Source organism: Colias eurytheme, chromosome 11 (assembly GCF_061535395.1).
Source record: "Colias eurytheme isolate Ceu_HAF_F1 chromosome 11, ilColEury1 Martin Lab GWU primary, whole genome shotgun sequence".
NCBI lineage: Eukaryota > Metazoa > Arthropoda > Insecta > Lepidoptera > Pieridae > Colias > Colias eurytheme.
The window spans coordinates 1,615,853-1,639,777 of record NC_142990.1 but is presented as its reverse complement, the minus strand read 5'-3'; the positions used below and the strand labels follow the sequence as shown (position 1 = coordinate 1,639,777).

General features: G+C 31.7%; 2 protein-coding genes across 2 annotated transcripts in view; one reads left to right on the top strand and one right to left on the bottom strand.

Moving 5' to 3' along the window:
• Lmpt (four and a half LIM domains protein limpet) overlaps positions 1–5,311 on the bottom strand; it is a 143,505-nt gene extending 138,194 nt beyond the window's left edge. The window contains exon 1 of the mRNA XM_090106997.1: positions 5,010–5,311. Coding sequence (XP_089963123.1) covers positions 5,010–5,057 — 48 coding nt within the window. The 5' untranslated portion in view covers positions 5,058–5,311. The remainder of the gene's footprint in view (positions 1–5,009) is intronic.
• Positions 5,312–21,610: 16,299 nt separating this feature from the next.
• Positions 21,611–23,925, top strand: part of LOC149904348 (uncharacterized) — a 117,121-nt gene continuing 114,806 nt past the window's right edge. The window contains exon 1 of the mRNA XM_090107311.1: positions 21,611–21,754. The gene's annotated coding sequence lies outside the window, so the exon portion shown is untranslated. The remainder of the gene's footprint in view (positions 21,755–23,925) is intronic.

Sequence of the window (23,925 nt, the reverse complement as noted above, 5' to 3'; positions counted from 1 at the left end):
AATTACAGTGTATTTGGGACATAATAAAGTAAGTTTTCACCAAATTTCGTAGAAAAACAATAAATTTTGAAGTAGATAAAAATAAAAAACCAAAAACTTGGTTTTTTGAATTTTTCACCTAAATTTTGAGGTTATGTGAAAAAATTGCGAATACAAGAGTTGTAGATCTTTTTATTATCTACAACTTTGCCATTGAACTTTTTTCCGTAGGACTTGTAGTTTTGTCGGAAATCGAGAGAAACCATTTTTTTCTCTTAAAAGCTCCCCCCTCCCACTTCCCGAACTCGGATTGACCGTAATTTATTATTCCTTTTATTTTCATCATATTCCCCTCCTTTTCTAATGGGTTTCATCCGACTGCGATTTTTTTTTGTTTCAAAAATTATCTACTCTAGTCTAAGTGGTATGCTGGTACTTATACTCGTATATCACACAGAGATCGTATCCATATCAAACGATGAAATATTTTTTGAAATCGGTCCAGACGTTCCTTTTATTAGCGCGTTTCTAACAAACAAATTTTCCAGCTTTATACATTTATTAAAGATATAGATAGCAAGGATGCTATAGCTCATAGGATGTAGCACGTGCCTACATTTAGAAGCTACTCTCCAATAAATTCCATCTGCAGTTGTTACACAATACTTACCGAAACAATTCAAATTACAGCTCACAGAGTGATTAGCAAATCCCCAATAATTAAACGATATCCGAAAGACTGGCTCTAATTAATAAACTTGAGAACCCGCTGCATACGAGTCAAGTTCCAACTTTACAAGACAGAGCAATTAAGCTCGAAACGCTTTGGGCTATCGAATGCTGTCCTTTATTATAGTTTATAGTAAACTAGTCGATGTCTTTGGCATCACTCGTAATCGGAATATAGGTGACCTTCCTTCATCTTATTTCTTAAAAAATGTTAATGCGATGACGATTAATAAAAATAATGATTGGAAAGTTAAGCTCTACATGTAACTTTCAGTGTTAAACACATTTCAGACGGCAAACTTATAAAGGAATAGTAATGTATACTATCTATACTAATATTATAAAGCTGAAGAATTTATTTGTTTGTTTGTCGAGGAAGGCTATAGGCTATCTAAATCTAATATATCATTACGCTAAGACCAACAGGAGCTTTGCAATGCGGGTGAAACCGCGCAGCACAGCTAGGAATTTAAATTAATTAAACTATATAGGGCTTGTATCACTTAAGCTAAAATACAATTTGATAAAAATTGAATAAAAATGCAATTAGGACTTATGTAGATGTTTTTAAAACTGCCGAGACACTCAAAGTACCTCCTTTGAGTATCTCTCCATTTTACAAAGACGATACATGCTACAAGGACTTATAAATTATACTGAACACTTATAAATTCATATATTGTGTACTTTCAATAAGTATGGTACGATAATATTTGCTATAAATTAAATAAGCCCTCTCATTTTTCAGAAACGTTACTTGAATATTGATACTTAAACGATTTATCGTATAAGAGCCAATTATTTCGTTTTCGTTCAAAAATATTAATGAAGAGAATTGGGGCATGATAACGACACTTACGCATGAAATATTATATGCATCAGAAAGCAAGTGTATTAAATATTTTATAAAAGTATACTTACAGATTACGGTAATATTTTAATGTTGACGCTCAATTAGCAAGTATGATACTTTTCCCTGAACTAGGTACTTTCTAGTTTTACATATTTCATTAATATGTCGTTGGTAAATTAACTTTCAAGTTAAAACACGTATAATATCACTACATAGTATAAAACAAAGTCGCTTTCTCTGTCCCTATGTCCCTATGTCCCTTTGTATGCTTAAATCTTTGAAACTACGTAACGGATTTTGATGCGGTTTTTTTTAATAGATAGAGTGATTCAAGAAGAAGGTTTTAGTATATAATTTATTAGGTTTTAGTCAAAGCGGGCGAAGCCGTGGGCGGTAAGCTAGTTAAATTATAAATCATATAATTTTGATATTGAATCTACGAACTTTAATATAATTTGAACTATAAATATCTAATTTCTTTGGTAGAGATAGCGTCCCTATCTATAAGTTTTCTTGGTGAAGACTATGAACAAAAGTTCGTAATATGTGGGCATAGAAAGTCAATCACTTTAAAGAGAAGATCAGAGAAATATGTCCTTTATAACGTCAAAAGTTTGTGTTAAGGTTTATGTAGAGCAAGTGAAGTCCTTGAACGGAATTAATTTATGGTGTGAAATGTACATCCTATAAAAAGTATTGGAAATTATACTAGGTACGTGTGATTATAAATAATGCAATATAACACACTTTAGGTTTATAACATTGGCTGGAAAAACCTATTAGCCATCAAACATTAATGATTATATTTAAACTAGCGGTCCGCCCCGGCTTCGCCCGTGGTACATATGAAAAATAGATGTTGGCCGATTCTCAGACTTACCCAATATGCACAGAAAATTTCATGAGAATCGGTCCACCCGTTTCGGAGGAGTATGCAGACTAACATTGTGACACGAGAATTTTATATATAAGATTATAAGGACCCTGTTAAATGCCAAACCGCCTCTTTGTTCTTTGTCCTGAGGTCCAATTTCGATACCCTGTGAAGTGTTTCAAAATAATCACTTGATGAACTAGCCGCTTACATTCGGGTAGACCTGGAGTGAAAAATACCCTATGTTAAGTGATAAAGATTTTGCTTTCTAATGGAAAAATATTTCTTAAATCAATCCAATAAATCCAGAGATAACCCCTTACATGCTTACGAACTCATGATCATTACCTATTTATAATATTAATGTAGATAATTGACGTATATTAAATGATCAATACCCAAAGATAGACTTCACCCAAAGACAATCTTCATTTAATCTAACACATAGAGGTTTAAATTGTAACTTTTTCAACGGAAGTCAACATCCCAAGAGGATATGAGAAACCTACATAGCAAATTACATGTTCTCGATAGTTCCTGGCAATTTCCTACCAGTCTATATATTTTCTTCGACAGACTGAAGCTAAGTCAAGATAAGATTAAATAGAATTTTTTAAATTTATTTTTACATTATCCTCACTGTAATAAACTCATGTAATCATTATAATTTATAATCAAAAACCATATAATTTCTCAACCTAAATTTCGCCAGCGTGGCAAATGCTTTAAACTCTATAATAGATAGGAAAAAAGTTATATTTTTTCTTTTTATTTAGCCATGCAGTCATAATGTTGTGACTAATGAAAATAGTATCACATTTATGTAACATACTATTATCTATACTAATATTATAAAGCTGAAGAGTTTGTTTGTTTGTTTGTTTGTTTGTTTGAACGCACTAATCTCGGGAACTACTGGTCCGATTTCAAAAATTCTTTCGGTGTAGATAGCCCATTTATCGAGGAAGGTTATAGGCTATATTTCATCACGCTACGGGCAACAGGAGTGGAGCCACGGGGGTGAAACCGCGCGGATCAGCTAGTTATAAATAAAAGTTATTATGCTACATTTGAATTATCTCGCTATATCTACATTACGTGATATCTATTATTATGATTGAAGATAAGATAGGCTTGATAAAAAGTAATAATCACACTTAAAAAAGTCTATCGAAATACAAGGATCCACAGTAAATTTAATTTGCGATCTAATAAATTATATTACATAATATTAAATATCTACCAGCATATGAAATCTATACATAAAGCTGAAGAGTTTGTTTGAACGCGCTAATCTCAGGAGCTACTGGTCCGATTTGAAAAATCTTTCGGTGTTAGATAGCCCATTTATCTGGCTAAGGCTGTAGGCTTTATATAATCACGCTAAGACCAACAGGAGCGGAGCACTGCGGGTAAAACCGCGGGACTAGCTGTGCCCCGCGGTCTAAGATATGGTTCAGTAGTCTATTGGCGATAGAGCAACAATCGTCACAACTCATACCTATTCAAATCTCTAGAATTTATAGATACCATAAATTATATCACTTGTCTATATAATAATTAATTATGAATAACATTAAAAAGTGCTTTTGCAACATTTTTATCTTTTACGATAAGAAATATGTGTTTACCGTTGTTATTAATTATTAAAACACTTTTGATACAGTTAAAAGGTTATTCGCATTGCTTCCAGTTATATATAAATTCATATATCAAGTAATTTATTTTACATGAAATAGTTTTTCATTAATTCTATGAGTCACGAAACACTAGTTTTTGCATATTTTTTAAGACTCTACATTCATAAATTACGACATAACGATTTGTTTCTAAAACTTAAAATTAGCATTTATTTTTTACAACACTTAATATTAATCTGTGTGATTAATATTAATATTAATCACATAGATTAGTCATTAAATGTTTTGTATATGGTTTTAAAACAAAAAAAATCTTACTAAAGATTTTTTCTAATTAGCAGCGACCTTTCAATCATAAAACGGAACATAACACCACTGGACGTAACATCATATCAATATTATGTTTGTACAAGTCATAGTCTGCACATATGCATTTACAAAGGATAAAGTTACATTATCACTATGGAAATCTTAACAATGAATGATAACATTATATAACAATCAAAGAACTACAAAACTTAATGACATGTAACACAAAGATCAATTTTGTAAATGCCGTAATGCACGTTAACAATAACAATAAAAATACGTCTCTCATAACACACGTGCTCTAAACAAATGTACCATTATAGTCACTTACCGTATCTAGAGATAAAATAGTTAGTAGGTAATATTTGCTTGTTGCTAGCAAACGACAATTCACGCGGTCAAAACTCCATTTCCTGTCCTTTTCACACACTCACCTTTAGTTTTATTACCTTACAGTGGCATTCAAAGTTTTTGTTTGCCATTTTATCATTCAAATAACTTTACTCCTTTTCCATTCAATGTAAACTATTTGCATAATCCATTAATTTTTTATGGCTAACGTTGTGTTGTCAATAGATAAGTTTTGGCGTTTTTGTTACTTTTATAACGCTCATAAAACACTTACCGCTTCAGAAAAGGCGCTTTTCGGCCGTCTAGCTGGAGTCCCATTCATCCTTGACACGACAAAACAAAATCAGCCAATGAGATCGCACCAAACTTTTCACGGACACTTGTAGAGTTCACTGTCAAACACATGGGCTTCGCACACGCGAGGTCGTTACATTTGACTCCGAGTCGGGAATGTGCACTTAATTCGATCGATGACTTCATGCAATTATTTGTTGATAAGTTATCGAGAGCGGAGAGAAATGTGGAACCGGTTGCGGCGTGAGTCGACGAGAGGTCCAAGCCGCGGTCGGAGTATGACTGGCTCGTAGGTATCGCAGGCCGCAGCCGGTCCGGCCGCGTTTTAAACTCACGCCATACATTTTTTGTAGAGAATCTTTTAGAGGTTAGTTACCGGCTCACCCTAACTTTTTAACATCGGATCTAACTTATGAATTTAATTGCACGTCAGCCACTTCTCTATATTTAGATCAGCCGGTGCGTATGAGCGGTGACGTCACGCTATTACCTTCGAGATAAAGAATGGAGTTACGGAGACGGTATCGGCTCTTGAATAAACATTACGGTTGCACTGTGTTATCGAAAAGGTGGATTAATGGAATGAAAATAAAATGTCACGACGCGATTGTTGACATTGTGCGAAACGTGTTTCATTTTTTCTTAAAATATCTTGCGTTTTTAACGCATTCTTTTACATTGTTGGTGCATACTATAATATGTTGGAACAAAATTTTATTAATTTTGTTATAATTACTATTCATAAAAACATTTGACAATCACTGACAAATCCTAGTTTTAAAAACATAATTATGTATAATGTATGTTATTTTCTCTCCCTCTCTCTGTCTCACAGGTAGTTTTAACATATAAAAAAACTTTTATATTCCCTAAATGTTGGCAAACGAAATAAAATCCAATAAACGTTACACTCATCTTGGATAAATACATAACTTTAAATCTCGCTAGAAGTTGGGAAAGGCTTGGATTTATAGGATGGTGAAAGTTGCATCCAAATTGGGTCGGCAGTACTTGTATATATTGTATATATTGTGTACTTGTTATAAATAGATTCTTGTATAAATATGGTTTGGTCTGTTTAGTAGTGTTAGAGTGAGTTTTACATATGGTGATTGATTTACGTTAGACTAAACTGTAACTTAAGCTTGTATGTAAATATCCCTAATTGGAATAGGCGTTATAAATATTTTAATCTACATATAGTAGAGCATCTTCTGAAAACTGTGTAAACTTTCTCGTCGTGGATACCAGTTTATATTTTTATTGAGATCAGTGATTGTGATAGGTACTTTGATCATGTTTTTGTGATGGAAATTGGTAGGTAATAATGTAGATGCTACTAATATAGCTAGCTAGAGTTTAATCTCAGGAACCATGGGCCCAATTTAAAAAAAAATATCATTGTTAGATAATTGCTTTCAACAGCAGAAGCTAAGAGCGGAGAATGCGGGTAAAAACGCGGGGAACAGCTAGTTTCTTAAATGAGTATTCACTATTCACATCATGTAGTCGTAGATTTACATTTTAAATAACATTGGGAGTATAACAAGGATCATTTTAACAGCTTTCAAACAGATTAGGAGTGCTCGAAAGAAAAAAACATATAACAAAAAGTTTCGCTTCATGCGTTTGGTTTATGTGAATTCCGAAAATCGATATTATCTTCTTACAATATGATTTGAATTTAGAATTTGAATTTGAAATACAATTTCTTACTAATCGATTGAACCGATCGAGATCTTACTTCACTGCGATACATCACATCACATATATTATATCTCGATATACATATGTATATGAATTTGGGGACTTTTTGTATAAAACAGCTACTAGTTATGATTCTGTGACATAATGCATTTATCGGAATATATTCACCTTACTCCATTTGATATTATCCGTGATATCATTTGATAAGGAATATAATATATAGTGTTTGCAGATAATAATTATTGACACCCATTATTTTTTATCTGTAGATTAATTTTATTAAGTAGAAGAAGTATCGATACAAGCTGCGCTGAAATATTTCAATGCATATACCTACCTAGCAACAACTATAAACATCCAACTATACAAAGGTAGCCTGTGTAAGGTGGTTCTATTATGTATTTGATAAAGAATATTTAAATAATATACTAGTTGTAGTATGTTCCTATTCCCACCGCCTGTCTTTGTCTGTCACATAAGCTATATAACTGCCAAGCATCATGAAATTCCGTTCAGTGGCTTTCGAATGAAAGATTAACAAGCTTAAATACGGATTTACATTTACGCTACAATGTCTAAAAATGGATCGTCATTCTTTAATTGCAACAATTGATAAATAATAATTGTAGAATCGAAAGAGCGATTAAGATATCCATAATTATACATATCTAAATATAAAAATGACAGATTCTTCTTAAAAATATGTAGAGTTTGTGGTTTATCTTTCATTAAGGTTGGAAGAGAGAAGCTAAAAGCTATGTCACATTTCCCTCCTAGTAGAAATAATATATTTTCCCATATGACATTTCCAAACGAAGGAAAAGTACCTCACAATTTGCTCAAAGAGAATTTCGTATAGCAACCCTTTTCATTGACCTCCGTTGCAATATTAATTATAGTAAAGTCCTAAGTAAACTGTAGGTATTCATTTGAATTAAATATACAACCCGGAAAAGGTACTGTATGAACAGAGGAGATTAACTTTACAGAAATATGTGAATGTATACGTATAAGCCACATAATGTATTTTTATTTATTCAATGATTTTAATAAAAAATTAACAAGATTAGATAGTTTGAAAGAACAACGAATAACTTACCTATAACCAATTAATAACTGAAAATAAATGATTTAAATTATGTAAAAAACATTAGTAAATTCGAATCAAATTCAATACAATTATGTGTTTAAGGACTATGTCAAAATTTAGACGACCACAAAAACTAATAAAAAGAAAAAAAAACATTTATTGAACAATTTGTGGGTGAGGTACAAACATGTCACATTTGGACCCCAAACTAGGACAGCCTGTATTTTGGGGTCCACCTTCCTTAATGACACAATAATAACAGAACTAGTCTGTGACAGAACTATAGCATAATATTAACTTAAATAATGATTTAGGTAATTTAGCTATTTTTTATACATTTGTAAAATACTTTGAAATCATCGTAATTTATTAGTATATCATAAAATTATTAAAAATATAGTATAATGCTTGTTTTTATCATAAAAGGCACTGAAACTTATCTAGATCATAGAAAGCCTAGTCGTAGCTCTTACGAAGCCGGTTAAGCTTCAACTAGGTGCGGTGAAAGTTGCGCTTTCTTACCGCCTTATTAAACTTTAAAGGATGCTTTAACCTCCTGAGACCCAGGATTTTTTTCTCTTTCTTTTTTAATAAAAATTAGCTGTCTCTGTTCTAATGCAATTATAGATATTAAAAAAAATGGTAAAAAAAATCTTTCGTGGAAAACTTGGATTTTCTTTATGTCATGTATATATTACAGGGGGTCCCAGTTCCAAGTGTAATAAGTTTATGAAAATGAAGAAAAACTACATGTTTTTTTAGTTATTATATATTTTTAAACTTGAATCTAAATATTTATTATTCTATACATTGTTCTGTGTCTATTTTTTGTACCTTGGTTCAAAGATAGGTATTTATAAGGGTGAGAAATGACCAGTTCAAGTATTTTGCACCGGCGCGGCGGTGTATTTATATTGTCACGTCCACCCCTAGGTCTTATTTCTTTTCCATCCTCTCGGTCAGCCTCCTCTTATGCTTGGTCCACGTCATTGCGTCCCCGAGATAGTCTGCCAACAACTAAAGATGGCATACATAGTGACGATTCTGTTCTGAAATGACTCATACTCATTGGACGAATGGAAGAAGAATCATTTTCTGGTATTTGGGCGGCTTCATCTGTATCATTTGGGGGATTATCTTCATCTCAAACATTTATTAATTCAATTAGACTTCTTCTAAAAGCAATTTGGAATCGTCACGACAGTATTAACATTTACCACCGATTCGGAAAGCAGTATCTATGGAGAAGAACCGGCAAGAAACTCCATAGGTCCATCATATAGGTCAATATTTGACTCATCCAGGTGTTGGTAGATCTCAGTATCTTATAATCCTTGGAAATTATAATAAAATCTGTAACATAAACTAAAGAATGTCATATAGGTAATACATGGGGCCCTTGTAACCAATACCAATTTGGCAAGAATTGAGACCAAATGTCTTACCAGTATGACATAGAAGAAAACATTCATATTTTTCACAAGTTTTAGATTTATCTTACAAAATAACTATTGCGGTTGCAGAAATAATATCTATTATCATTAGATATACAAAGATATACTGCAATATACGAATGGTTCCACTAGAAATGTAAGATTACTGACCACGTGTTTGCCGTCGCACAGCCACCGTCAACTTCGAAATGAGAATACTTCAAATCACTGTCGATTATAAAACCAAAAACCGTTTAGTATAGTGGATGACATACCACTACATCGATTCGAGGTATTATTCCCGCATATACGCAAAAGATGGCGTTGAAATATTTTTTTATTGTTTATGTAATATATATATGACCGCAGGCCCCAGGAGGTTAAGTAATGTACAAATATGAAAAAAAAGAATTATGAAATTACATCATCATTCCTTTAACAGATCCTAAAAAACAAAGTCAAGTTAGTACATGATATTATGTAATTAGTTGTAGTTTTTGTAGTTGTTGTATTAAATTGTGTTGTTGTAATTATTGGCGCACAAATTCTAGGCATCGCCATATGGTGGACGTTCCAATTTCCATGTACCCGGAATAAGCGGTTCGGTTCCACTTTCTTTATCCGAACCGCGAGGGTCTGGAACATGCTTCCTGAGTCTGTGTTCCCCGACGAGAACAATATGGGTGTCTTCAAGCGTAGAGTGAACAGGTACCTTCTAGGGAAGCGCGTTCCATCTTAGACCACATCTCAGCTTAACATCAGGTGAGATTGTGGTCAAGCGCTTCCCTATTACCAAAAAAAAAGACTTCAAATATAATGCAGAAATGGTAAAAGCTTTCTTCAAATAAACTACAACTGAACTCCTTATCCTTATATGCTTTAATTATATAAGCATAAGTAGAATGTTTAGTGTATCGATATCAATAAACTCGGCTCTATAATTTAAATGGACGCGTAGATTTTAGTTTGTAATTAATAAATTTTCGTGTGTGGAGCTGTTTAAATTAAAGTTAAATATTACATTTTTTTTTGAATTCTATCCCAATTATATGGAATTATATATTCGAGATGACATCTGCTCGATATGTTTTTCGTTAATTGGGTTCGAATTTATTCTGTAATTGACTGAATTTTTTTAATTATAGTAGAGCGATCCAGCAAACGTTTTTTTCTATTTCAAATGAATATTTGAGAATGATTATTAAAATAACAATAAGTTTCAATAATTATTAAAATTCCAATTACCACCATTAACAACCTAACAGTAACAAATAATATTGTATAATTTTATTAGACATGTTTCTATAACTATTCCGTTTCTTGCCTACATTTGATTTTTTTTTAAATTTAATAGAAATGTTATAAAATAATGATCGCCAACAATACCAGTACAACATGACACAGAGAAATCAAAGTAATTTCATATAAAACATTAAATGGCATTATAAATTGTATATAATGGCTATTATTTGCTCCCATGTTCTGTGGCACGGTCAAACTAACGGAGCTAACAGTACTGTGATAATGTACATGTAATAAACAGCTTATCACGGATCTGGCCAAGTATTTAATCAATTTCAGACGTGATACACTTTCTTAATACGCAACGCGAAAGTTATTTCATTTGTTTATTTAGTATGGTAAAGGAGGACGCAAATTAAAGTTATTTTAATAAATTGCGTTTATAAAAAGGAAATATATTTTGTTAATATGTATTGAATATGCTAAAAAAGTACTGAACCGATTTTAATGAGCATGTCACTAATAGAAAGCTAAATTATTATTGTTAGAAGTAATGGACTAAGTATATTTTATTTCGCTTTTATCCTGGATCAGCCTGGGTGGAGTCATGACGCTAAATATAAATACATAATATATTATTAACATTTCTCATACATAAAATTTTATATCCTCAACGGTAAGACTAAAAACTTGGGTATTCTTAAACAAACTCCTTTTTAGCTTATGGCGCTATCAAATGTTTTATTTGTTTTTATGATGTGTTAAGTGTCGTTATTGATAAATAAAACAGGTATTTGTTTGGCAAAATCTTTTAAAGATAATATAGTCCATTTATGTTTTCATTAACCTGTGTACCTACCGGAGCTGACCTTTCTGTTTATACGTAAAATTTTGTAGATATATATTTTACTAGCTGTGCTCCGCGGTTTTACCCGCAGTGCTCCGCTCGTGTTGGTCTTAGCGAGATGATATAATATAGCCTATAGCCCTCCTCGATAAATGGGCTATCTAACACCGCAATAATTTTTCAAATCGTTCCTGAGATTAGCGCGTTCAAACAAACAAACAAACTCTTCAGCTTTATAATATTAGTATAGATTCTCTAAAAAATTTTCCACGACGATCTAAAACATTATAACTAATGTAGGAGATGTATGCTCTCACGATTGACTCACAAGTTCTTAGAATATTTTAGAGGCGCCGCAGCAATGCAACCCGCATGATAAGAACCTTCTAGAATCGAAGCGAATACTAATCGAACACGTACTTGTGTAAGAATTTTTGCAGAATTAAATTATCTGTTATTGCCTGAACGTGTTGCAGAGACTGCATACCCGGATTTCATATGTAGTTTTGGCCCGCGATTGAAGAACCAGTATGTGTTGACCTCTCAATTGTATGATAGTTTGAAGGTTTGAAGGACCAATTTAACTGGGTACTATAAACCAGTATGTGATGACCTTCCAATTGTATATAAGATCGTAGGTTGGACAGACCAAGTTGATTTGGCACTTGTTTACCGTTTCGCAGTGTAAACATTTGTTCTAGGTTCTCGATGGCGATTGGCGGTCTAATAGAAATAGATACAAAGTTAGAATTAAATGGAGGAACTTTAAACTGAAGAAATGGTTTCAAATTTTATTTTGACCTAACCCTGGCTCGTACTATTCTCATTTAGAAAATACGTAATAAATAAGACTGCATTTAAGAAAAATAATTCAAACGTTGTTTGATAGAAATTTAAAACACAGAGTCACGAAACCAATTTTTACCGTCACTCAAAAAAAAACTCATTTTCAATTTCAAATTGCAGTAGCGTTATTTACAACACATGATACCTGCCCTTCTTAATAACCATACCACAAAAACTTCCGAACTATTTCAGAAAAAAATCTTCCAAACATCTGGTTTTCGCGGATCCTTGCACCTTGCATTTATTTGGCGCCTGGTGACGGAACATTTCTCAGAACTTGTTTCAAGTTAAATGACTCAAACAGCGATGACGTCGTTATTTTGCATTGCTTAATAAATGGATGCGCTCTCGTTATAATGACGAGATGTATTCAAAACAACCAGAGAAAAGGCTGCTTATTACCATGCTATACCTGCAATTCGCGTCGTCTGCATATAATACGTAAATACTAAATTGTACCTTTGCTTGTTAGTGAATAAGTCGATATTATATCTCTCAATGTTATAGTAGGAGTCCTGAAACATAAATAATACTAGTGGTCCGCCCCGGCTTCACCCGTGGTACCTACATATTTAAACTATCCTATCTCTCAAGTTGCATCGAACTGCACATGGTGTGCAAATTTTATTATAATCGGTTAAGTGGTTTAGGAGTCCATTGAGGACAAACATTGTGACACGAGATTTATATTATAAATAATATGTATTTACTAATTCTATACTAATTATTCTATCTAATATCTAAATATTCTATCCTAACTAAAAGCGCTACTCTATTGTGACATCTAAATTGAAAGAACAACTTTAAAGATTCTTCACTATTTCTTACATTGCATAACTTACCGTCTCATCTTGTTCTAAATTTAACAAAGATATTGTAAATGACTAATTCCTTATTTGTGTATGTGTAATTTTCAAAGGAAAAATGCAAATTTTTAAACAAACATCATGACTAAAGCCATTGACCTTTGCACAATTATTTTAGTCAGATGATGAATTCAATAAAGTATAGGTTAATCATTATGTAAATATACTTACAGATGATTATGTTTGTATGGTTTATTATTAATTTAGAACTCTTTGTCACTAAAAGTTCAAGAAGGCCTCACAAGAATTTGTTTTGTCACATTTTTCAATAATGCTGCGATCCTATTCATCGTAATACAATAAAAATGTTAATATCTGTAATAGTGATATATAAATGGTTCAGAAGTAAAATTCTCAAGGCTTTCAAGAAATTATATTATGTTTTGATTTCTTTGACGTATCCGAAATTACAATTTGTAGGTACTAAATTTACCTAGCATCTGCTGTTACCTTAACTAAATAAGCAAGCTTTGCTTTATTTTTCCAGCATATATTCTTGTCCTTTGCGTAGAGAAAATTCAGGGAAAATATATTAAGAGACAGGATCAAATGTAAGACGGGTCTTCGCAATTGCTTCTCACAGAACATTCTGGTTTACGAAGAATATATAATATTAAGATCAGCCCACGATAACGCAAGCTTTGAAGCAATTACTTGATGCACTCTTGTAGAGAAAGTAAAACCTTACTGAGAGTCGTTTGCATTGCAGGAAATAAAATAGGGAAAGACGACTATTATCGTAATTTTATCAATCTCTAAAATTTTGTAACTGGAATAAGTTTTTGAAATATTATATTCCCTAAATATTTCAGTAAGCTATTGAAATCGTATAAAATGAAACCATATTTACAGGTAATGTATGTATAATTGATATCTGTTATCATTTTTTTTTGAGTTTAAGAGTTAAATTTATATACCATCAAAATATCTACACAGAATTAGATTACCGCATACGACTTTAGTATGATAGCCTGAAATTTGCAATGCTTATTCAACACGATTTAATGCAGATTGCTGCGGCACACGGGAACCGAATCACATTCCACGCAACCATCATATTGTGCTTTAATTCATTCTATTTAATACTAGCTAACTTGTCCCGGCTTTGCCCGAGATGAAATGGAAATACCGCATTTATAGGCTCCACCTCTGCAAATGTTCATGAGTATCAGTGATCGCTTACCAGACGAGCCAGCTTGCTTGGTATTACATAAAACATAAAAAACCCTAATTATAAAGCTTATTGCACTCGAAAATACGATAGTTAGGCATTCTTCTGGTGCAAGAATTTTTAAAGGTATTTCGTATTTTCAGACATTATTAGTTTAGTACATGTTTAACGTAAGTACTTTAAACATGTGCTAAACAAACTAACGTACACACATAATTACGAACTTTGCCTCTTTATAATATTATTAGGTACATACCTATATGTTGTATTATAAAACTTCTGTAAATAAATCAAAACAGCTTTCAGCTAATTGCTTGCCGCACATCGATCAAATGACCGGTCGCGGTTCGGTACACAACCCACAAATGATTTAGTTATAAATTATAATGCTTAGCAATAACAAGATGAGGATGAAGTAAATGTGGTTTAGTTGGTATTTATAAATATAAAATATAATACATATAAATATACTGTATACAATTCCATATATTATTCGTACAGGATTCAATAAGTTTAAATTTCCAGGTATTTGGACGAGTGAAGCATTGATACAAACACTATATGTTCTGTGGATACAAATAAATGGGCAGGAAAATACCAACAGTACATTCTACACATAACTGTACACCTATTTGATTTTATATTAAATTATTATTTATAGGCATCAGGCATGAAGTTGGAGTATGCTCCCAAATTGTATATGAGTAAATAAACAAATTCTATCATTAAAATTTTGTGAGAAATATAATAGCAAATCTTAAAGAAATTCTGTTTTCCATCGGGACAACGATCATATTATTTGATTATTTAAATAACTATTAATTTATTATTATATAGAAGCCTTTCTGATTTCATTAACATAGATTGTTTAAGAGTATCTCTATTACATCTTTCTATTAGTCAATATTGCCACTTAGAATGATATTATGAAGGTATGAAGACGAATAAAGATTATTTTATTTTATTATTGTTTTATTTACTCCTAAAATAACAATGACATATTCCCAATACATTAACTGGTGGCCGGGGGCAGGAGTCAGGACGAAGGACGCGTTGCATAACCAAATGAATTTGCGTCCAACAATGAATCAGCTGACTCATTGACACTGAGGTCAATTCCATTTTCCATTCCTGCTGCTGAACCTGTTTTGGTTGAGGATACTTTGTTTATAGTATGTGTAAACAAGATTTTAAATTTTATTTTTACTCAAATTCTGTTGTGATGTAGTTCTCATACAAATATGAAAATTTCTAATGTAATTATTGAATCCTGGATCTCATAGTAAATTTAAATTCATTCAAATAGTCTCAAAATAATCTCTGAAATATTGGTAATTTTTACTGCATGTGTTATGAAATTATAATTACGTATTATAAGCAGAACCACAGACTAATAATAATATACAACGCAGAACGAATAAAACAACAAAATAAAACACCATTTGTTTAGTATCTATAATAATATGACGTACGTACAAGTATTTTTTTTTAAATAAACCTATACTGCCATCTTAATGTATAAAAATAAACTAAACAGTTTCAGCATAGATGGCGCTGAAAACAATAAAGAGCGCCATCTATTGACGAATGGCACAACCATTACGGTATGAATTAATTATATCTACTCACCAATAGATGGCGCTACTCACGTTTTAATAGATAATATTTTTACGCAAATTCAAATTTGCAACTAGGCACTTAAATTTATTTTTAGGGATTGACAGTTAAGGTTCTCGACTTAGGTTTTTAATAAAAAATTTATTTATCTATAAAATCAGAATATATTCTTATAATTCATAAAAGTGTATAGCCTAATGCAAATCTAAATCCGACGCAAGTTCATCTGCTCTCACAGATTTTTTTTTCAAATCAAAATAATTTGTCACTGATAATATTATTTTCCTCGATATTTTATTTAAATTCAAACATTAGTTTCTTAATTTATTCAAACAATTTAAATTGCTTTAAAACATTTGTCATTCGGACGCCTAGATAGCTAGCTCTCTCTAGGAAATGTCATTAAATTTTTAAATTATGCCTTTTGTAAATAAGTATAAGTTGCAGCAGGTACCTAAATAATAAATATTGTTATGTGAATCTTAACATTTTTGTATGTCAATTTGGGTTTCGGAATTTCATATAATTTAATAGTGTAAGTAATTTCCATATTGTGTAAGCGTCAAAAGAATGTTTTCTTTCTTGAGATCGCCTTCAATGCATTAGGCATCTATAACAATACTAGCGGTCCGCCCCGGCTTCGCCCGTGGTACATATGAAAAATAGATGTTGGCCGATTCTCAGACTTACCCGATATGCACAGAAAATTTCATGAGAATCGGTCCACCCGTTTCGGAGGAGTATGCAGACTAACATTGTGACACGAGAATTTTATATATAAGACTAGCGGTCCGCCCCGGCTTCGCCCGTGGTACATATGAAAAATAGATGTTGGCCGATTCTCAGACTTACCCGATATGCACAGAAAATGTCATGAGAATCGTTCCACCCGTTTCGGAGGAGTATGCAGACTAACATTTTGACACGAGAATTTTATATATAAGAAGATAACAATATTATAACGCTGAATAGTTTGATTGTTTGTTTGAACGCGCTAATCTTAGGAACTACTGCTCCGAATTGAAAAATGATGTCGGTGTTAGATAGTCCACTTATTGAGGAAGGCAGGCTTTATTATATCGTCATGCTTAAGACCAATGGAGCGGAGCAATGCGGGTAAAACTGCGGGGCACAGCTAGTATCTAATATGATATCTTAAAGTAAAGCTTTATGTAATCAATGGCAAGTTTGGTATACTTACACGTTGTAATTACATTTTCTCGCATAACGTAAAAATAGTCAACAAAGACCAAAAGCTACGTAGAAAAATCTTATTACGCTAAATATTTACAGGACAGTTCTTTGGCATACCTATTATGATATGTTGTTACATCTGACGCATATTTTGTAAAAATAAAATTGTAATACTAACATGATTTAAAAAAGCAACTATGGAGTTTCTTGTCGGTTCTTCTCCGTGGATACTGTTTTCCGAATCAGAGGTAAATGTTAAAATATGTAATGACGATTCAAAACTCCTTCTAGAAGAAGTCTAATTGAATAAATAAATGTTTGAGTTTGAGTTTGATTACATAAATCTTAAAATCTTAAATCATCCGCCGCGTCTGTCAGTCTACTCGCGATGTCCTGAAATACTATAACTGCAGCGATTCTGCTCCTTCATCTGAACAGCAATGGTTACCGTGGTTCTTGAGGAAGGGATAGTATACAATTATTTGTTAACTTTAGATAACGCGAGCGAAGCCGCGGATAGAGAGTTAGTGACTTAAAATGTTATAAGATCCAAGTTTAGTAAGCTTGTAATAAGAGCCAAGTGTGTGCATTGTAATGCTCTCAAGTACCTTCTGATTAACGTCATTGTTGATATTGGTCAAGTGACAAGGTTCGTTCTCTAAGATTGCCTTAGTTATTTTGTTTATGCGTAATTTATCGTAAATCGTATAAACACCACAATACCAAATGTTTATTTAAATACTTGCGGTATTTGTGCGTAATTTCGTTGAGTTATTAATGACGCTATATAAATATTTATACTTGGCCAAATAATCGATTATTCAATCTTCAAATGATTTTTTAATATATATTTCTTTCAATATAAGAAAATGTTTATAAAACCCTTTCATAGAATTGAATTAAATAGCATTTTTATAATAAAAAAAAACTAGCTGTGCCGCGCGGTTTCAGCCGCTACCGAACCCGCGTATTTCTTATGTTATTCTCGTTCCTACGCTTCACTGCCGAGTATTATCAAAATCTGTTCAGTGGTTTTCCCGAAAAATAAGAAAAAAACATCCTACTAACCTACTAATATTATACATACTAAGCTATTAAATGCAAAAGTTTGTGAGGATGGATGGATGTTTGTGGATGTTTGTTTTTCACGAAATACTACTGAACCGATTACAATGAAATTTGGTATGTATGTAGCTGAAGAGCCAGAATAAGACATAGATTAAGTTATTATTTATTATTTAAAGAAAATATTTATTATTTATTCCCACAGGAACGGGAACTATGCAGATTTTTCTTTGAAAATCGGGCGGAAATCTATGTAGTACATACTACATACGTATATATCCTCACGAACTTTCCCGTTTATTATATAATATATTATTAATATAAGATCATAAGAGCCACGGACTTTTAATTGATAGTAATATGGATGAAACATTTACATAATATTTTTTACAATTTGTTTGAAATATACTTATTCAAATTCAAATTCAAATTATATTTATTTGCAAGAATGTAGTTACAAATTATACTTAGATGTTTTAATTACAGTATTATGTGGCTAATACATTCTACCCATTGATTGGGTGTGCAAATATTGAAAAAGAAAGTTGATTAGTCTAATTATTCAAATGTACACACAATTCAATTTTCACAATTACGCGATCGCACTACGATATACGGTATATGTCTATCTCTTATGGATAACCCACAATAACTTTTTTTTGTCATTTACTTTTTACGACAAATAATGGCTAATTTTCGATGCGATTTTAACCAATACAGCATTAATCCTTAACCAAATAAATACCTTGAATACAATGTTCATTTAATATTGATCTATATGGCCCTTTACACCGTATGATTTAAGTGAATATTTTCGAAGATATTACAGATTTAAAAATTGCGGCACGTAGCGTTTGCGACGGTACCGGCAGGCCGCCTGGCTATCTATTTTATACCCGTGCGAAGCCGGGACGGGTCGCTAGTCTTCTATTATTTAAAAAATATGTATTGTCAATTACATATTTTTCCTTCCTCTGATTTTACGCCCAAAATCGCAATTTATGCACACGAATATAGGTTGACGAGCAAAATAAGTTTTTTCCTGCACAATTTATTTTATTTCCTTCATAAATTTATAAATAGCGACTAATCCGGTATTACAGTGTAAACTCTATATAACGACACTCCATTTAACGTCAAACTCCGTATAACGTCAAGATTTCTCGACTTTGGTTGGTTTATATTGTTGTCTATACAATAATACACTCCATGCTATAGCATCACGCTCACTCTAATTAACGACCACAATAAGACATTACCACTAGGAACTAGGACTAGGTTGTACTGACTAAGTTGCCGAAATCAATGAAAATGTAGTTGTGTACATTCTTTTTTACTGACATACCGAAGATTCTCAGAAATGCAGTCGTAGAAAAATAAAGAAAAAATTCTGCATGCCGAAGAAGATGGACGATCTGCCAAAAAATTGAAGAAACCTCAATATGAAGACCTTGATCAAGCGATGATAACATGGTTTCATAGGCAATGTCAAAATAATATTCCTGTCTCGGGACCAATCATGCAATTTTCCCTGTCTCTCCATTTAACGACAACTCTCTATAACGTCGAAAAATGCACGGTCCCTTAAGTGACGTTATATAGAGTTTACACTGTATATTTAAATGTGATGGAGCTATATCTATTGTGAATCAAATTCTTAAGGTATTTAAGTTTATAGATTATACAGGTTTTATTAAAATATAATATTAAGTACATATATAGAAAAAATTGTATTTAAATCTCTGCCGAATTTTCATCTAAACTAATATAATAAAGCTACAGAGTTTGTTTGCTTGAAAGTGCTTATCTCAGGAACCACGGTACGATTTGATAAAATATTTCACTCGTAGATGTTCCATTTATCGAGGAAGGCTATAAGCTGTGGCTATAAGTATACCATTACGCTAAGACCAATGGGAGCGGACTGCGGAGCAATGCGGGTAAAACCACGGGACACCGTTCTGTTATATAATTATGAAATAGTAATTATTAACATTTTTGAATTATTTAGTAATTTGAACAATATGACGCTATTAGTGATTTAAGGAAAACAAGACAAGACTTTTCCGTTATAAAATTACATTTTACACAGTGGTTATTTTTTATTGAATTATTATCCTTTGAATATATTTATATCCCTGTATTTAATAATATGATTAATATATTCTCGTCTTCATAAATACTAAAGTTTTTGAGTTTGAGTTTGATATGTAAACTTACGCATATTTTGAACAAGTACAGTACAGTGGTACAAGTGTCAAAGCTTAATGTAAATATAAATAAAATGTAGAAAACTGGCCTTCAAACTTGTTTGAAAAATGTTTGTGAACGAGTTTTCAAATTTTTGTTACATCACATTGTCACTGTTATTACCTACCTTGTATGGAGTCTTAATGCATATTTATTTTGCAGTAGAAGCAAAAACCATAATCGAAGATCATGATTATTTTCGTAATAATAATTAATAAAAAAATCCAAAACGTTTATAAAAGAAAAATTCCAACATTTCGGTACATTCTTTGATAAAATAACAATGATTAAAAACGAACGTTTTAACTTACATAATTGATTTAATAGAGAACACGTAAAATAGAAATCATTTTGATCTTCAGAGTAACTCCTGTGAATTTATGGGCCTTAAACATGCATACTTTAATCATGAAAAATAAATGAATAATATAAGCTTTTATGACCAAAAAGTCTCCACGGTATTTAAAAAAAAATCGTCTTCAGCGCTAAACGAAGAAAGTTTTTCATTTCTTCAGTTATTTTGATACCACATTGATGCCTTATTTCATAGCTGATTTTAACTACTTCTGACTCCATAGTCAATGATTTCTAAAGTAGACGACTATCAATGCGTAGGCATTGATAGCCTACTGTTTAATAATAACAAGGATTAAAAATAAAAAAAATAAAGAAGATAGTAACGACCTTCGCAAAAAGATATTGAACATCGTCTGATAAGTCATTTATCAGTCGTGCTCTATATATAGCGTTATGTAACGAGATTAACGCAGGTAATTCTATTTTTGCAGATTTTATTTTGTTTTGATTCAATTTTTTAATCGTCTGATAAATTTATCAAATTAATATTTTATTAGTTTTTAACACGAAATGTATTTCGCTGATAAGAATTTTTTATTTGACAGAAACATGTATGAAATAACACAATAGGTATGTGTTTTGGTAACTGTAAAATATGCAGTATGTACTCAGAGTCATTAATTGTAAAGCCTGAACTGAACTGAAACTTAACTTATTTAATATAACTTAAAAGATATAGTTTGTAAAAAACAACTTAACACCAACGATTAGAATTTAGAACCATTAATTATAACGCGTGGTAAATTGAAACCACAGCTGTTCTCCATAGCCGCTGTAATTCAAAGGAAAACCGCTAAGGCTGTTATGAAAAACGCTTACGTCATACATGACACGGTGGCTGAAGAGCTTATCTTTACATTTTACATTATAATCAACCAGTTGTATTCTAGCTTTCGGAGGGAGAGCACGTGCGTCGCCACGGTAACTTCGCGAGGTTTACGAGAGTTCGAATCGAAATCGCGCAATAAAAATTAAGCATATACTCTCATTTGAATATATTTGCTGTGTGTTTGTGAAGTGATACGTGCAAATATTTCAAGGTAAATATACCGGCATTTTATGATTACGAGATTGTGTACGGTTTGTAGAACCATAAAGTATAATGCGAATTAAAACTTTTTGCTAGCATTGTAGAGTAATTAGATTTTAATTAAATGGATGTTTCTGTAACGTATTGTTTAATTACTAAGAATGAAGACCAATAAATTTTAAAATAAAAATGTAGAGTCAGTGGGTCGGCGAATTAATTAATTGAATTAAATTATAATAATCATCAAATCTAAAAGAGTAAAAGGTTAAATTGATCTTGCATATTTGAATAAGTATTGTATCTTGTATATTTTATTATTTATTCGACTGTAATATTGTCTCGCAAAATAATCTTGGAACAATTTTTTCAGTAGCATAAACAATTATTTTGGGATGTAAGAAGTTACTGGTTTATGAATTCCTGCAAGGAATGATGGCTGACCTACTTGTAATAAATACAATAAAAATAAAATAAGTACGTCTTTACCTCAAAAGACGACATTGAACTTTCTGGATGTTATAGTTAAAGGAATTCCAGGCACTTGTGCAAAATAAAATGAGAAAATTACAATGTATGTAGACATCTCCCGCGTCGCGCAAATCATGATAAAACCAGTATATCCAGAAATTCAGGGACTTGCGAACTTCGGACTTTGAAGGTCCGAACCTTTATCAAGTACATTTTTCTCTTTTAAATTTATAGGTAGAGATAAACATAAAAATATCGAAAAAATATACAATTTGTAAAACTTAACTCACTAACCATTGATTAAATACAATGAAATTAGATTCTTTATTCTTCAAGAATATAGTAAGTCAATTGACTCTATTTATTTTTGTCTTTTCTTTTATTATAAGAACTGTTGGGCTAATTTGACCTTGCTCTTTATATCAAACTCGATCTTAGTTTATAAAAATAGCTAGATTTGCAAAAATGTTATCTAGATATACGATTGTATTAATAAAACATGCAAAAGTGTAAATTAATATTAATTTTGTCTGTTTTGCTTCGGACAACTTGAAATACTTCCGAATTTTCTTTTAATTGTAGAGCCGAGAAATTTATGTAGAGAAATTTTATGTATTCTATTACACAATATATATTACACAAATAGAATACAAAATCTCTCAACTTTTCGATTGGCAATTAAATTATATAAAGAAAAAACAATATGGCTATGTATAAAGCAATAAGCTAAATACATTTAGCTTATTGCTCTATGAACTCGTTACACGAATAACAATGTATTATAAAAGAATGAATGAAGAATGCAATTAAAATAAACAATAAAAGACCAACTTTACGATCATATTATAATCATGTTTGTTTCTAAGAATCGGCATTCTAATGGTAAGTTATTTGAGAACCGCCCATAACTCTCGATGGTTGCTTTGGTTTCCGTTCAAATTAAACCTTTGTTTTCTTAATTAATTTCTTTCTACGAAAACATACAGAGGTATTTCATGAATATAATTTACATAACAGAAGGAATATAAGGTATGCGAAAAAGTTGATAGATGTACTTATTAATTTATTTTCGAACTAACCACTCGTCCTATCTCCGGCCGGACTCACGCAGGATTTACTAATAATGTAAGCTACATCTCTTAGAGAAAAATCATTTAAATCAGTCTAGACGTACTATTTGAGCCTACAAGCAAACAAATAAAAAAACTTCCCTCTTTATAATGGGTAGATGATTTATTAGTTGTCACCACCAGATCTGAAAACCAGAAAATCAGATTAACGGCTTCAGTCGTATACAGTCAGCATACACGAAAATATCAAATAGATTCTGAATTGTATTGTAATTATAAGAAAGATAGAGAGAGAGTCAGAATACAGAATGCTTCATAGAGAATGGGGGAAGAATCTTCGTCGTGTTTTAGAACGTCGATAAAAATATCCGTGAATGCTCTAGCAGTCTGGAGTGAGAGTACCTATAGGAGATTAGAAAATTAACTAGAGTTCTTTTTTATATAACATCTATCTGGGTATAATGTAGGAAAAACATATTAAATTATTCATGACTTTATACGAGAACAAAAATAATAATCTAGCAGAGGTCACAATCTTTTATTTATACGTAAATAGATTCGTATACCTATTCAATATTCATCCATTTTATACTGATTGAATTAATTATGTTAATAGATTATTAAAATCGTTGTCATTCATATA